The sequence below is a fragment of the Zalophus californianus genome, chromosome 5 (genome assembly GCF_009762305.2).
Source record: "Zalophus californianus isolate mZalCal1 chromosome 5, mZalCal1.pri.v2, whole genome shotgun sequence".
Lineage (NCBI taxonomy): Eukaryota > Metazoa > Chordata > Mammalia > Carnivora > Otariidae > Zalophus > Zalophus californianus.
In genome coordinates, this window is record NC_045599.1 from 88,997,623 (window position 1) to 89,012,760 (window position 15,138).

Genomic DNA, 15,138 nt, shown 5'->3' on the forward strand with positions numbered 1-15,138 from the left:
CCCCCCTTGGAGAAAGAAGAACTTAGGTATCGCCCACCCCTTGACCCTCACTCTGCAGGCCTCAGCTCCAGGGGCCCTGTGGAAAAGGAGGAATTGAAAATCTTGGATGGGTTTAAGTGAGGCTCGGTTTATTGCCCAAAGGTAAAGGACAAAGGTGGGAGGGAGGGTGGCTGGTCGCTGCCCAATATGTGCTGGGGCCCAGGGTATGGCCTCTCTTGCCCATTTTCACCTTCCCTGCCCCACCTCAGTGTCTCCTGACAAGCCCCCACCTGTCACTAGTTTTCTGGAACACTAATCTTATCCCAGAAAGGGGAGGGGAGTCCAGAGGCAGGGAGAGACTAGAGGAAGTCAGCTGGATGGGGTGGGTGGGGATGGCGCAGAGAACCCTCCTTATACTTGCCTTGGGGTGGTCCCAGGCCCTACGAGGGACTCCCAGGAAGTCTGAATCAGGGGTTGGACTCATTAAGGCAGGGTTAGGTGGATTGTTGGGGTTAGCTTGCAGGAAATAGCGCTGCTGAACCCCAAGCCATGGTCTACCACCCTCCCCAGATGGAGGGCACACAGACTTGTAAATGCAAAATGAGAATTTAATTCCTTTTTCATCATGCAGTACCGGGAAAGGGGGTTGTGGCGGTGCTGCAGAACAGCCGGGTGAGGATGAGGAGAGTGGTATAATGGAGGAAGGGAGGTGACCGGGAGGGGTGAGAACTCAGCCAGTGACTCAGGCACCCACATCTCTGCACGAACAAACAGCTGCAAGTCATGTCCGCAGACCCACCCTTACTCCCGCTCCGCCGAGTCAGACGTGTGTACAGGAGAACCAAGCGCAGCCCTCCCCACAAGACCCCCTTGTGGGTCAAGGACTCAAAATCATAGCCAGGTACCCCGCAGCCTGCACACAGCTCCCCACAGGTGCATCAGTCCACACATGCAGGATGACACACAGTCTCACCTGAACATGCCCCCACACACACCACACACTGACTCTCAGTCACACAAGCCCAGACCTCTGAGGACCCACACAAGGACAGGCCCATGCCCACAGTGCATGGACACACCCCTCTGCCCTTCCACAGTGGGCACCAAGCACAGGCCCTTCCCTGCCCCCAGTGGCACTTCGGGCCGCAGGCTAGAGGCGGGTGGCATTGTGTCGAGCAGGCACTGCCAGGCGGGGGGACGGGGTGGCGGGGGGCAGCTCCTCCAGGAACACCCTGGTGGGCAGCGGAGGGGAGCGGGGCTCAGGCCTGGCACAGCACAGAGTGGCGCGGGTGATGAGGTGGTCCAGGGGCTGCAGGGAGTGCATCCAGCGGGGCAGGAAGTCCCACGTCTGCAGCCACTTGGGCAGGTGTCTGGGGCTGCGATTCTGCAGGACACTGACGAGCACCACAAAGGCCAGCAGGGCCCCAAAGGGTGCGCCCACACCCACCATGGCCCGCCAGCCTGCCATGGAGACGCCGAACACTAGCGAGGGCAGCAGCAGGAAGCACAGGAGGAGGTAGAGAACAGCAAACCAGCGGTACTTGGCGGTGCGCTTGCCCAGCGCCTTGGCCATGCGGATGGGCAGGCGCGTGCAGGGCACCGGGTACCACAGCAGGATGCCCGAGATGTTGAAGAAGAAGTGGCAGAGGGCAATCTGTAGAGGAGAGGGCAGAGGGGCTGAGGTGGGTGTGGGCGCTGGCTCCCCGTCATGCCAGCAGGGGTAGATAAGCGGAGCCTGGCCTGGCCTGGGCAGCAGGAAAGTCAGAGCTGATGTGCTCCTAGTAAAATACTGAGACACACTTCTGGACCAGGTGGTAAATAAATGCTACCCTAATGCTATACATTTCCCCCCACTGACCCCTCTTGCAAATTGCCCAGCAGATCCTGCCCAAACCCAGCAGCAAAGAGATGCATAATAGTTTCTGGCTCGGCAGCTCTGGCCTTCTGATTGGTCCGAGGCCTGGCCCCAGCCCCAGGCTTGTCATTACTCCTTTGCTCCTAGAACAGCAACCCCTTTGCCATCTGCCCCCCCTACTTGTCCTTCGACCCCAAGAATGGGCCAGCCCCTGTCGTGCTGCAGCCCTTCCTCAGAGTGCAAATCCCACTAGCTGTTGTTTGTGTGATTATCTGAGTAATTTGTGCCTGGTAGGTGCTAAGGTCTTGGAGGTGGCACCAGGCCGACTTTGCCCTGTGTGGTTTCCACAGAGCCTGGCATAGTGGGTGGCCCCTAGTAGGCAGTCAAAAACTTTGTTACATGGTGTCCCACCCTGGGTCAGCTGCCATGACTCAGTCCCAGCCCTGTCTTGCCCCTGGCAGCCACCCTCCCAGACGCACCTGGAAGGAGCTGGACAGCTTCTCCTTGGGGCTGGCCAGTGCAGCCAGGATGGCCGTGGTGGTAGTGCCAATGTTGGAGCCAAGCGTGAGGGGGTAGGCCCTCTCGATGCTGATCACACCCAGGCCTGGGGGCAGACGCAGAGGATAGGTTCTCCCCAGGCCCCTCCTTCAGCCCTTTCCCTGCCAGCCTGCCCATCCCCCGCTCCGCCTTGCCATGGGCACTCACCAATGAGTGGGGTAATGGCTGAGGTGAACACAGAGCTGCTCTGGACAACGAAGGTCATGCCGGCACCCACTACCATGGCAAAGTAGCCTGTGGCCCAGGTGAAGGGGGCGGGGAAGTCTGCGAGGACACACCCGTCCCAGCAGGGTCAGTAGGAGGGCATTGACAGAGTAGCCAGGGCCTCCCCTAGGGAGGAGGGGATTGGATGCCTGCTTCCAGGTGGGGCCTTGTCAGTGCAGTCCCCTGCTCAACTGCAGTGGCTTCTACTCGCCCTCCTTGATTTTGGGTTAAAGGCCCTTCTCAGCCTGGTTCATTCACATCATTGCTTCGACTGTTCCCTCTGCCCGGAATATCCTTCTTGCTTCTACATGTTCCTCCTTGGGGCTCAGTGCAGATACCACAGCTGCTGAAAAGCCCTCCCTGACCCTTGGCCCTCTGGCCAACTTTGTTTCTCCCGTCCCTAAGCTCCCCTGAATCCACAAAGGCACCTGACTCCAGTATTTGTTATGCAGCCTCTGCCAGGGCCAGGCACTGTCCCCAAAGACTGAAATGAAGCTTGAGATGAAAATCAGATGGTGTCATTCCCCTGCCCCAATCCTTCAAGGGCCCCCATTACCCTTAATAAAGTCCAGCCTCTGAACACAGCCTGTGGGGGCCCCGTGGTCTGCTCCATCCCTGTTACCTTGCCGACCTCTCCCTGCCTCGCTCAATGAGCTCCCACCGCACTGTTGGCCACCTTTCTGCCCAGCTGGTCCCTGCCTCTGTGCCTTTGCACCTGCTGTTCCCTCCGCACCGAACACCCCTCAGCCACATCTGACTACTACTCCTCATTTTGGCTCCCTCACAGAGACTGCTGACTGCCCATTGAAAGCAGCTTCTTCCATATTCTCTATTTGTCACTTTTGCTTTCTCCTTGGCGGTCACTCCTCTATCTGAATGTATCCCCCCTGGACCATTTATTTTTCATTGTACATCCATCTCCTCCTCTGGGCTGGGAGTCCCCTGAAGGTAGGATCCATCTCTGTGGCTCAGCTCTGTATCCTTGGCACTACCCCGTGCTTGGGCGCACGGATGTTGTGAGTACTTGTTGAATGAGTCAGTGGCCTCTGAGAATCTGTTTTGAGCCACCTACTCGAATGGAACCACAGCCAGAGGCGGCTGCGGATCCCCAGCTGCCAGCACCTCGGGAGCCTGAGATCTACACCCAACCCAACCCCTTCTTTGTTCACAGGGAGAAACCGAGGCTCAGAGATGGCAGGGCTTCACTCAGATCACACAGCAAGGCAGCGGTGGGACTTAGTAAGATTTGGAAGGTCCCATCCTGGGGCCCGCACACCCAGTTCTTGGGGGCTCACCAGTGTTGATAACCTTCTGAATGACCTTAGCCACCTGGCCCTTAAGCAAAGAGTTGAGCATCTTGACGAGGAGGATGAGGCAGGTGCATAGGAGCACCAGGGAGCCGGCCAGCAGAATGAGCCCCACGGCCAAGTCAGGCAGCCCTGTGTCCACGAAGATGTGGTTGCCTGGCAGGGGGGAGTGTCAAGCTGCTGAGAGCTGAATGCCTACAACTGGTTCCCAGCCCCCCACTTTTGCTGCCCTCTTGGGAGTGGAGCCTAAGATCCCACCCCAGCCTCCTTCAGCTTCAACAGCAGGGCCTAGCCGAAGCCCAGGAGCTGAGCTGGTTGACAGCTAGCTTTCCTGGGCCCGGTAGCAGCAGTGGTGGGGGTTGGGGGGGTAGACCTTCCTCCGCCCAGCTCTGCCCCTGCCATGCCACACATCTCCCATGATGCAGGCACTCACATTTCTCCATGGTGGCATTTCCAACCGTCCAGCTGTTGTTGGCTTCTGCCCGGGGCATGGGGGTGGGAGCCTAGATTAAGAGGAGAGTGAATTAGGGGCGCCTGGGTGGCTAGTCGTTAGGTGTCTGCCTTCGGCTCAGGTCATGATCCCGGGGTCCTGGGATCGAGCCCCGCATCGGGCTCCCTGCTCGGTGGGGAACCTGCTCCTCCCTCTCCCACTCCCCCTGCTTGTGTTCCCTCTCTCACTGTGTCTCTCTCTGTCAAATAAATAAAATCATAAAAAAAAAATCCTTATGGGAGAAGTTAGGGTTCAGGGGGTGGGGGGACCATCGGTGGGCAGAAGTCCAGGCCCCACACTTCTTCCATCCCCCACCTACTCCTCAGTGTGGAGAGGCCCCCCAATTCAGAGGGCCCAGGGCCAGGCAGGTAGCCTAAATGAGGGGCTCAGGCTAAGCGTGGGGTGGTGGAGGAGTGTGTGTTGGGCCTATAGGGGCAGCAGCCCCTCAGCTCCAGGCCAGTGTCACCATCCAGGGAAGTAGCCCCGCATGGCCAAATGGCCCAATTCTACAAGAGAAACCCCATACTTTACAATTATGTGAGGGCCAGGTTGGTCTGGACCACTACTTTGCAGCCTCATTGGTCTGAGGAATTATTTTTTTCTTAAATGCCACTGGGGAGGATTATCTTTCCTTCAGGATCCCAGCCTTGAAAGGAGAGAGTGGGCTGACCTTGGATGAGGAGAAACCATCTCCCAAAGGAAGAACTGAGCCCCAGAAAGGGATGCTTACTCCCAGGGCTCCAGGCAAAACGCCAGAGCTACAACTTTTCCTTATTCACCCTCTGCCGCCTCTAGGAGCTGATATGGGCCCTGGTCCCAGGAAGTTCTGCATCCCACAGCCCCGGACCTCCCCTGTGCTGAGGGTCGTGTCTCAGGCGGGGTAGCGGCACTTCAGTGCCATGGCTCCTTTAGGGTTTATTCCGAACCATGTCATTTATAAAATATATGATAGGGATAAGAACTATTTCTGGTGCCCGGCTTTGAATCTGGTTTCTCTTAGGGGCCTGAGCTGCTATGAGTGTGAGTGGGGCAGTGTGCTCGTCTGTGTTCTAGCTGGCCCAACCAGGGCCCTGGGGGCACCCTCAAACCCAGGCCACAGCTTCAAGCTGAGAAACCAGGAGAGAATAGTCTCTGGGGGGCTCTGCTGGAAAAGCAGGCTGGAAAATCGGTGGTAAGCGCTGCAAGGGTGGGAGAGAGCCAGGTGTAAGGGGGAGAGCCGTGTGTTTGCCATCCAGCAGATCTGAGCAAGTCCCATTTCTTACACCAACAACCTGGGGCAAGTCATGCCACCTCTCTGAGCCTGTTTAAAGCAGGATGACATAAGAACTGTTATAAAGGGGCACCTGGGTGGCTCGTCAGCTAAGCGTCTGCTTCGGCTCTGGTCACGATCCCAGGGCCCTGGGATCGAATCCCTCATCAGGCTCCCTGCTCAGTGGGGAGCCTGCTTCTCCCTCTCCTTCTGCCTGCCACTCCCCCCTGCTTATTCTCTCTCTGTCAAATGAATAAATAAATAAATCTTAAAAAACAAAAGAGCTGTTGTAAAGGTTACAGGAGAAAATGTGTGTGAAGTGCTCTCCGCAGGCTTATCTCATGGTAAGTCTTCAGTAAGACATGTGCCTCCTAATCAGGATTAGATCCCCTCAGTCCCTCGGCCCATGTAGGATCAAACAGTGGGAAGGGTGTGTGCTTATGTGTTTGTGTGAGGTTGACGTCCTAGGCCAGGATCAATGGCTCCTGCTGGTGTGTCTCAGGGTCCTGGCCCTGTTGGGGAAGACCATGGTGAACCAGCCTGGAGCCCTGGGAGGCAGGTAATCCCTGAGATGAATGCGTGCCTGACCAGCTTGTGCCCCACTGACCTGGCTGGGCCTAGGGTCTCTTAGGGGAGGAACTTCATGGGGCCCGGGGGTGGGGGGGTGTCCCACTCAGGGCTGGCTGTGTTAGGGCAGGGCAAGGCTGAGGGCTAAGGCCCCTAGGGTTTTGACACTTGACCTTCCTGCCAGGATTGTGTGGCTCTGGCTGAGCTCATAGGGATGGGGGTGGGGGATGCAGAGACTGAAAAGTGTGAGAGAGGAGTAGGGGTGGGGATGCCAGAGAGTGGGTAGGCTGCACAGTCAGGCTGGGGTGGGTACTGAGCGAGGGGAGGGAGCAGGCCCAGGGCTTCCTTGTCAGGAAGGTGGGAGTTCTAGCCTTGACAAATAACTGGGCAGCCCAGGGTCTGGAACATACCCCTAGATGTGCCCATCCTTCCTGGGCCTGGGGGTGGTGAAATCTGTGGGAAGAACAGAATAAATGAGCCCCAGGAGCCCTAAGCTAAAACCCCAGCTGAGCCACTCCCAGCTGTGTGACACTGGACCAAACACTTAACCTCTCTGGGCCACAATTTCCTTCCCTGCAGCCTGAGGTCTATAACGCTGCCCACCTCTTCCCAGGGGCTAGTTTTGAGGAATCTTGGAAGAGAGTTAGGATTTAAGTGCCAGTAGGAACTGAAGGACATGATTAAGCTCACAGAACACTGTCAGGCTCCAAGAATCCTTTCCCTGGGGAGAAACACACAGGATGTGGGCCTGTGCTGTAGTTCAGCCTGCAGGGGAAGAGGGGCTCTAAGGGCTTTGTTTTTCTGGAAGCAGAAATCACCGTGCTAGCAGCGCCATCTGGTGGCAAAGAGGAGAACTCCTTCTTAGAGCAGCACCTACCGCCCCTGGAGCCGTCTCGGTCGCCTGGCGGTATTCAGGCCCCATGGGCAGAGTGGGAAATGGACACATATGGTGGGACACCAGGCTGGCTTCTGGAAGAGGCAGCGAGATGGGGGTTCAGAAGCATGGGCTCCAGATTCCACCAGGATTTTCATTTTACCTCAATGGTATGGACTTGGGCAAGCCTCTCTGAGCCTGTAAAATGGGCCAGTGATAAATCCTATTTCCCTGGTTGCAAGTCCTCAAAGGATGCTTGTTTAAGCCAGGCAAGTATGGTTGACAATCCATAGTGTGAGTACATAAGAAGGTAATTCCCAGGACAGGGGTAGGCCTGGAGGGTCAAGAGGTGTTGGAACATTAAAATTGCGTCTGGGTTTTCTTCCACCATCTGGAAACCGTCAGATTCTCAATACCGTCTTTGGTGACTGGGTTCCTCGGAGGCTGGTTTGGGCGAAGTTGGGTGTCCAGTTGGGTGAAAGCTGGAGGCCACAAGGACAGGTTGGAAGGGAGACTCGGTGGCCACAGAACAAGCTGGAGTCTGGTGCAGGAGGAGCCACGAGTACACATGGCCGGAGCAGGCACTGGGCTGCGGAGCCGTGTTCCACATGACCTCGAGAGAGGGTGAGAACAGGGAGCTTGGATGCCACCCCTCAGCTACTCTCAAGCCCGGGAAATCCCATCTGGATACTGCTCTGGAGGACCTGTTCTTCCAGGGGAACTGGGCTGCAAGGCCAGTGCTCAGGCTAGTGGCGTAGGGCGCAGTGGGGACAGCCCCCCGCCAAGTGAACTTGGATGGCTGACTTCACATGAGTGGGAGACGGGATGCTCATGTCCACCTCACCAACACTTCGTGAGGATTCCGTCAGGGGCAGGCTACGTCCGGTGCAATGTTGCCAGGGGCGAGCTGCTGGGCGCGGCTGCAGGTGGGCAGCAGCTCTGTCAGCCGAGGGAGGGACTCCACAAGCCCAGGAGCTCCCTCCCGTGGCTTGTTTCCTGTAAAGATCAAGCGGTGTGATTTCTGTGTCATCCAGATTCTGCTATGAAGTGAAGAGGATTTGGGCAATTTAGAGAGCTCAGAGAGTGCCCAGGGGGCTGGTGAGAAGGCGGCACTGTGTTTGAGGGGTCACAAAGCCAGCCTAAGGCTGCCCGCATGAGCTTTTTGATGTCAGACTGCCTAGAACTCTCAGAAGTGCTGAACCAGAGCTGCTCAGATGCTCAGGTGCTCAGATGCCCAGAGGCCTAGATGTTCAGATGCTCAGGTGCTCAGATGCTCAGGTGCTCAGATGCGAAGGAGCCACACAGAGGGCGGGTTGAAAGGATGCTCTCTGTTCACGCTGGGATCAAGGGCCGGTGACATCAAGTAGCAAGTGGGAAGGATGAGGGGTCCAGGCCGTGCTGAGCCTTGGACTTCAGGTTTCCTTCTCTCTGTTCTGAATGGAGCTGCCTCTTGTATGTGATAATTAAGGAGAAGCAAATACTGTGGATTATGGTTTTGATGAAGCACTTCCCTTTCCCTGGCTGAGTGAGAAAGTATGCCAATGGCCTGCTTTCTTGTGAGCCTGGTGTCATGGCCGGTCCACAGGTGTGCTACTGGTCCAAACACATCTCCATTCCGGGGAAATGGTGCAGAAGGACTCATGGACACATGCGTGGCAGTCTCCTAGGGAAGGAGCCCCGACGAGAGTACAGTGGCTGTCGTGTCTCCAGTGAGGTCTCCACATGGCCCACTTGTCTTGTTCCTGCTTGTTCAGCTTCCCCAGGCACCCTCATAACCTCCTCACCGCCTCCTCCCCATGTTATCTGGGCCTCAAAACATGGCACAGCTGAATCACGACTCCCCCTGGCACCCTAGCGGGGAGAAGAGAGCCCTAGACTGCTAGACCTGTCCTCAGGGCCCTGAAATGGCAGGACAAGCTCCGGCAAGCCTCTCGGAGCCTGTCCTCTACCTGTGAAGCCAGAAGGTAGAGCCGGATCAGTGGTTCTCAAACTTGAGCACGGAGCAGACCTAGAGGACTTGTTGACACATAAGCTGCTGCGTCCCACCCCCCAAGTTCTTTCTGATATGTTTTCCCTAGACCTTAGTAGGTCTAGGGAAGGGCTGAATATCTTGGAGTTCTAATAGGTTCCCAGGTGCTACAGGAGCTGCTGGTCCACACTTTGAGAACCACTGGGCTAGATCGATGACATGCGACTCGAGTTGATTGGTAATAGCTGCCTCAAGCCACTGGGAGACTGGGAAGGATTGGCACAGAATTACTTGTGGCCAGGCCCGAGACTCACCTCTGTGGGGTCTGGATGGCACCAGATCCGGATGAGACTGTGGTTTCTCAGGGACTCGTCGCCGGTGGCAATGCTGGTAATCACAGACTTGTCCAGCTGTGTGCAAGATGTGGGTGGGGGTGAGAGGGGGTGCTTACTATCCCCCCCAGCCCCCACCGCATGCCAGCCTTGGCCCCACCTGGATGATGAGCTTGGTGAAGGGCTCTGTGATGATCTTGAGCAGGTCAGGGGCGTCGCGGCCGCCACAGATGTTGAAGGAGGCCACCACCAGTCGAGTGACATGGTGCAGGTATCCAGTGGCAGCCTCCAGGGGCAGCAGGACCAGAACCGACAGCCAGTTAAAGCAGTCATGCACCGTGGCCCCTGCGAAGGCCCTGGGCAGGGAGGCCATATTGCAGGGCAGGCCGGGGCCAGGATGCACTTATGCTGGGGGCTCCTGGCACCTGGGACCACCCTCCCCCGACACACACAGGCCCCTCACCACTCTACCCCCTCACCGCCGGAAGTCAGTCCTGTCCCCCGCCTGCATCAAGGCCACGATGGTGTTGGTGACAGAAGTGCCGATGTTGGAGCCCATGATGATGGGGATGGCAGAGCTCACCTCCAGCACTAGTAGAAGAGGGGACCTCTTAACTGTGTGAGGGCCACCCAGCTCCTGCCCCTGCAACATCTCCCTCCAGACCTGCTGCCCATGTCCCAGCCCCCAGTCCTGCCACGATGCTGCCCAGCCTTGGTGTCACAGGTACATGCGGGCACATGTGATGTGTGTGCGTGCACGGTGAGCAGATGCACTGCGTGTGCACATATGTATATGAGGGCCCATGTCCTGCATGCAAATGCAGATCTGTGCTCGTGTGTGTACATGTACACAAGTGTGATGGTTAGCTTCGTGAGTCAGCTTAGCTAGGCTATGGCACTCAGTCATTTGATCCAACACTAGTCTAGATGCTGCTGTGAAGGTATTCCGCAGGTGTGATTCACCTCTACAACCAGTTGACTTTAAGTAAAGGGGATTAGCCTGGATAATCTGGGTGGGCCTCATCCAGTGAGATTAAAAGCCTTAAGAGCAAAACTGAGTCTATCCAGCATTGGCTTCCACCCAAGAGTTCCAGCGTGTCCTTCCTAACAACCCGCCCTACAGAGTTTGGATTTGCTTAGCCAGCCCCACAATCATGTAAACCAATTCCTTGCAATAAATCCTATGTATATCTCCAGCAGAGTCTGTTTCCCTGGCCGATGGAGTAAGTGACTATGTGGTGATAGGGAGCTGAGCCTTCCTGGGGCAGGACTCCCCATTTGCCACCTTTCCAGATCTTGAGGCACTCCTTCTGGCTGAGACTACTCCTGGCCATGCCTTAGAAGACAGAGTGGGAGATGCTGGAGTCCTGCTCTTGCCCTTGCCCTTAGCTCCCTGGCCCCACTTCTCCCCCCGGCCGCCAGCCCAGACACACCACCTCAGCCCCCTCCAGCCCCCGCAGGCCCCTGCACTCTTTCCCTAGCCCCGGTGGGCCAACTTACAGCCAGAGGAGACCATGCTGACAACGATGGACGTGGAGGTGCTGGAGCTCTGCACCAGCACAGTCACCAGGATCCCCACCACCAGCCCCGCGACTGGGTTGGACAGGATGGCATTGTCCTTGAAGATGTCACCAGCCACCTTCCCTGAGGAGCATGAGCCAGCATTGCCTGATGCCCTTCAGGAACCCTGTCCCAGTCCCCTCCTCTGGCCCTACCTCCAGCCAGCTGGAAGGCGGAGCTGAGTACATCCAGGGAGCAGACGAAGAGGTAGAGAAAGGCGAGCATCAGGGGCACCTTGAGGAGGGTCATGCCAGACCGGCGCAGCTTCTGGGCCAACCCAGGCTCTGGAGATGGGCCAGTCGTGAGCACAGGGGCCAGGGGCCAGGGCACTGAGTGCTCCCGCCCCTGCTGTCCACCCCCTGCCCAGGCCCACCTGGCTTCTGCTCCTCCTCCAGGGCCAGCTTGGCAGGCAGGGTGTCATGGCGCTCCAGAACCTCCCCGTAGGGGCAGCTGTGCTCAGTAAGGGCCACAGCGCCCAGGCTGGGGAAGGCGTAGGCGGGGGTCCCTGGGATCCTATGCAGGACTGCGGAGGGATGCTGGTCAGGAGTTCCCAGAGGCCCTGGGATAGGCAGGTTTTGGGAGGTGGGCCAGCAGAGGGGTGGAGACCTCACCGGGGACGTGAGCAACTGTGGGCACACAGGGTCCAGGGATGGGAGCTGTACTCACCCTGTGGGCTGGGCACGTAGGCAAAGGCTGTCCCACGCATCATGTGTCCCCCTCGGACTGGGAGTGGGGAGACAGTCGGGCCCCCCAGCCTTTCTCCATAGGACATCATCTTGGGCACACACTGTGGGGCGGCAGCGATGCTAACTGACAGCATCCTGGAGACTCACACATAACCTATTCACTCACCCATCGTCCACATCCACACCCACGTACTTACATGCACAAATACCCACAGTGTGTGATTCCAAACACATACCCAATGAAGCGTACCCTCTACCCCCACATATGCCAGAGAGGCACACTCAGGTACTCGGCCCAGATTCATGTATTCATTCATTCAGCGAGTATTTCTTGAGAATCTCCTCTGTCCTAGGCACTGAGCTAGATGCTGAGGTACAGCGATAACTAAGTCCAAGGACAACTCCTGCCCCCAGAAAACTCCAAGTCTCTCAGGGAGACAGAGGTCAATGAAATAATCCCTCAAATAGAAAGTGGCAATGGGGCAAAGTGTTCTAATGACAGATACAAGTGCCACCTGAGTTCCCCATGGCAAGGGGTGGAGGGGAGAGACAATCAAGCTGAGCTGAACATGAGTAGGAGTTGCCCGATGGATGGCGAGGGAAAAGGGCATGTGTGCAGGGGCCCCGGGAGGGGAAGGAACTGGGAGTGCCCTGCAGCTGCAGGGGCCCAGGGGACGGGTGTTAGCAGAGTTTGCAGATGTGGGCCAAGTCTGCGCATGTGGGAGTTCTGGTCATCCTGAGAGCCGTGAGGAGCCCTGGACACCTGGCTCATGCGACCAGCTGGACGTGCACTCAGGGAAGGGTCCACTGGCCTGGATCCCAAGTTCCTGGGTTCCCCTCACAAATGAACTTCTTTCCCCATTTTCCTCCTTCCCTCCCAGCAACAAACGAACACTGATGGCCTTTCTCCCACGAATGAGTTTCAGACCAGGACTGGTTTAGGTAAGGAAGTTTCCCCATTCTATCTCCAATCTGGGAAGCCCTTGGATTGCTTTAGGGCCCCCTGAACTGCCCCGGGAGTTCTTGGTTGTTGGGGTGGGAGTACCCCGGCCTATATCAGCAACCCATACCCCAGACCCCTATATTGTCCCAAGGGCCCTTGGCTGTTTGGTGGGGTTGGCGGGGGGGGGGGGGGGTGGCGCTCCTGAGCTAAATTCCAAGCCCTGGAAGAGCATGAGTCCTCTTTACTTTGGGGGGGTAAGCCAGGCTGGACTGGGACCAAGATGTTATGGGTACAGGAAAAGGAAGCAGTTAGGGCAGAGGAGAGGGAGCAAGGGTGATAGGTTATTGCCTACTAAGACTTGGGGATGGGTTTGGGAGGGGGGAGCCCTGAGCTTACCTTGGGGTTCTGTGTTTCAACTCCTGCTCAGCTGCTTAAGGAAGCCCCAGGGGCCTGAGAAAGAGCTGGGACCCTCCTCTTTATACCCTTGGGTCAAGGGCAAAGTCCCAAAACCCTAGCTGCCCTCCCTCTGTTCCCCAATTAACCTCCCCCCTGAGATTCCTCCCAGTTAATTACTAATCGTCAGCTCTGCTGGGGGAGTCTGTGGTCAAGCTTTCCCTTTCCCCACACTGAAACTCAGCCTGAAAGAGACCCAAACCCAGCCATGGCACATCTTCTGCCCCCAGGCAGAGACACTGATGCCACTTAGGCACCTTATTCCCAGGGTCCCAGGAGCTCCAGCCCCTTTCCCTCCTTTTTGCCTGACAGGACTCCCCGTGGAGTAGCCTTGCCATGCATCTGGATGTCTGTGGGTCTGCCTGTGGGTCTTGGGGGCATTTGGAGGAGAAGGAGCATGTGATGGAAGAAGTAACAGGAGAGGGACCTGGAAAGGCTGCATAGTGTTGAGTCAGGGAAGGTCTCCAGTGCGTGACCACAAATCCAGGATGCGTCTGAGAGAATGTGGAGCCTCTGCTCAGATCAGGAAGGGCCTGTTCTGCATTTTAGAATGGTCTCTTTAAGGGGGGGTTATCTGTCAAAGGGGCAAGTCTGGAAGCAGAGAGACCAGCAAGAGGCTGAGGAGGTGGTCCAGAGGAGAGATGATGAGGTCTGAATCAAGTGGAACAGGGCGGGTAAGGAGAAGATGCATCCCAGGGATACCTGGGCAGTGGAATGGGGAGGAGGAGCATGGCAGAAAGAGGAAGTTTATGACAGTTGGGTTTCTGGATCGAGAGGCTGATGATGGTATGGGGTCTGTTGCAAAACTCCTGAAACCCAGAGATGGTTCTTAGGGAGACTTTGAGAAGCTTGTTTCCCTTTCATGGGACTCTGGAGCCTGAATTGGGGCCCAGATTCACAAGAGAGATGAGAAGAGAGATTCCCTTCTACGGGAGGAAGGTTGAACAGATCTAGCTGTGGTGGGTTCCACTCAAAATCTAGCTTGGGCAATTGTCCGAGTAACCTGTCTAACCATCTGTCCATGCATGCATGCATCCATCCATCCACCTCCCCCAGCCCATCTACCTAGCCAGCCAATCATGTGTCTATCCATCCATTTCTAAGAACATTAGTTGAGTTCCTTCTCTACGCTGAGCCAAGATTGGCTAGGCCAGCTCTCTTCCTGGTCTAATCCTTGAGTCAGCCTGGGGTGCTGAGGCAAGTCACTTCACCTATAAGATGGCAGTCAGAGAGGCACCTGGGTGGCACAGTCGGTTAAGTATCTGACTCTTGGTTTCAGCTCAGGTCATGATCTCAGGGTTGTGAGATGTTGTGAAATCAAGCCTCACATCAGGTTCTGCGCTCAGTGGGGAATCTGCTTGGGATTCTCTCTCCCTCGGCCCCTCCTGCTCGTTTTCTCTCTCTCTCGCAAATAAATAAATCTTTTTTTAAAGATTTTTATTTATTTATTTGACAGAGAGAGAGAGAGACAGTGAGAGAGGGAACACAAGCAGAGGGAGTGGGAGAGGGAGAAGCAGGCTCCCCACCAAGCGGGGAGCCTGAGGCGGGGCTCGATCCCAGGACCCTGGGACCATGACCTGAGCCAAAGGCAGACGCAGACGCTTAACGACTGAGCCACACAGGCGCCCTGTCAAATAAATAAATCTTAAAAAAAAAAAAAAATGGCAACCAGCAGCTCTTTTGCAGTGGGTTGAAGTCAGTGAGCTAGCTGACCCATCTAGTGCCTAGAAGAGTCCCTCAGCATGTGTGTTCTCTTCATGCTCTTGTGCCCCTCTCACTGTCCCTGGGATGGCTGCAGGGTCCCCCCTGAGGGAATGGCCCCACTTCCTCTAGATTCATAGCCCTATTTCAGGTCAACAACTCCTCTTGGCTCACCGGTTGCCCTTTGATTGCTCGGGGCCCCCTGAGCTGCAGTCCTATTCAATATCTCACATATATTAGGGTGACACAGACCCAGCCTTTCCCATCAAGGTAGATGGACGTTTCTGCACAGTTCTCCTCTAATGTGACAAAAGTTAACTAGTTTGTACTTAATTTGCAGAACACTGGGGAGTTGTCTCTGTTGAAGTGGTTGAGAGCAGAGAAGAAGGCCAGCCTGGGTTTGGATGCCAG

The 15,138-nt window shown here is 56.4% G+C and overlaps 1 protein-coding gene across 2 annotated transcripts; it reads right to left on the reverse strand.

The window, feature by feature from the left end:
• Positions 1 to 334: 334 nt before the first annotated feature.
• On the reverse strand, positions 335 to 13,017 carry SLC34A1 (solute carrier family 34 member 1). 2 transcript variants are annotated; one of them, XM_027605927.1, is made up of 13 exons: positions 12,970 to 13,017; positions 11,611 to 11,731; positions 11,318 to 11,467; positions 11,100 to 11,228; positions 10,885 to 11,028; positions 9,864 to 9,975; positions 9,545 to 9,740; positions 9,367 to 9,462; positions 4,337 to 4,406; positions 3,892 to 4,059; positions 2,540 to 2,656; positions 2,314 to 2,438; positions 1,130 to 1,633 (listed from the first exon to the last, which is right to left on the reverse strand). In XM_027605927.1, the coding sequence occupies exons 2-13, from the start codon at positions 11,717 to 11,719 to the stop codon at positions 1,130 to 1,132; spliced, it is 1,920 nt and encodes a 639-aa protein (XP_027461728.1). In that variant the 5' UTR covers positions 11,720 to 11,731; positions 12,970 to 13,017. The 2 variants fall into 2 exon arrangements, with proteins under 2 accessions (XP_027461729.1, XP_027461728.1); XM_027605928.1 differs by lacking the exon at positions 12,970 to 13,017 and having other exon boundaries at positions 335 to 1,633; positions 11,611 to 11,719.
• Between the last annotated feature and the right edge of the window lie 2,121 nt (positions 13,018 to 15,138).

What these genes read in the sequence shown, in the direction of transcription:
- SLC34A1 (XM_027605928.1), bottom strand. Translation starts at nt 11,719, where the DNA reads ATGATGTCCTATGGAGAAAGGCTGGGGGGCCCGACTGTCTCCCCACTC. An exon ending in AAATGCCACCATGGAGAAAT is followed by an intron (nt 4,060 to 4,336) that starts GTGAGTGCCTGC and finishes CCCCCCTGCCAG; the next exon opens with GCAACCACATCTTCGTGGAC. An exon ending in AGCTGTCCAGCTCCTTCCAG is followed by an intron (nt 1,634 to 2,313) that starts GTGCGTCTGGGA and finishes TCTCCTCTACAG; the next exon opens with ATTGCCCTCTGCCACTTCTT.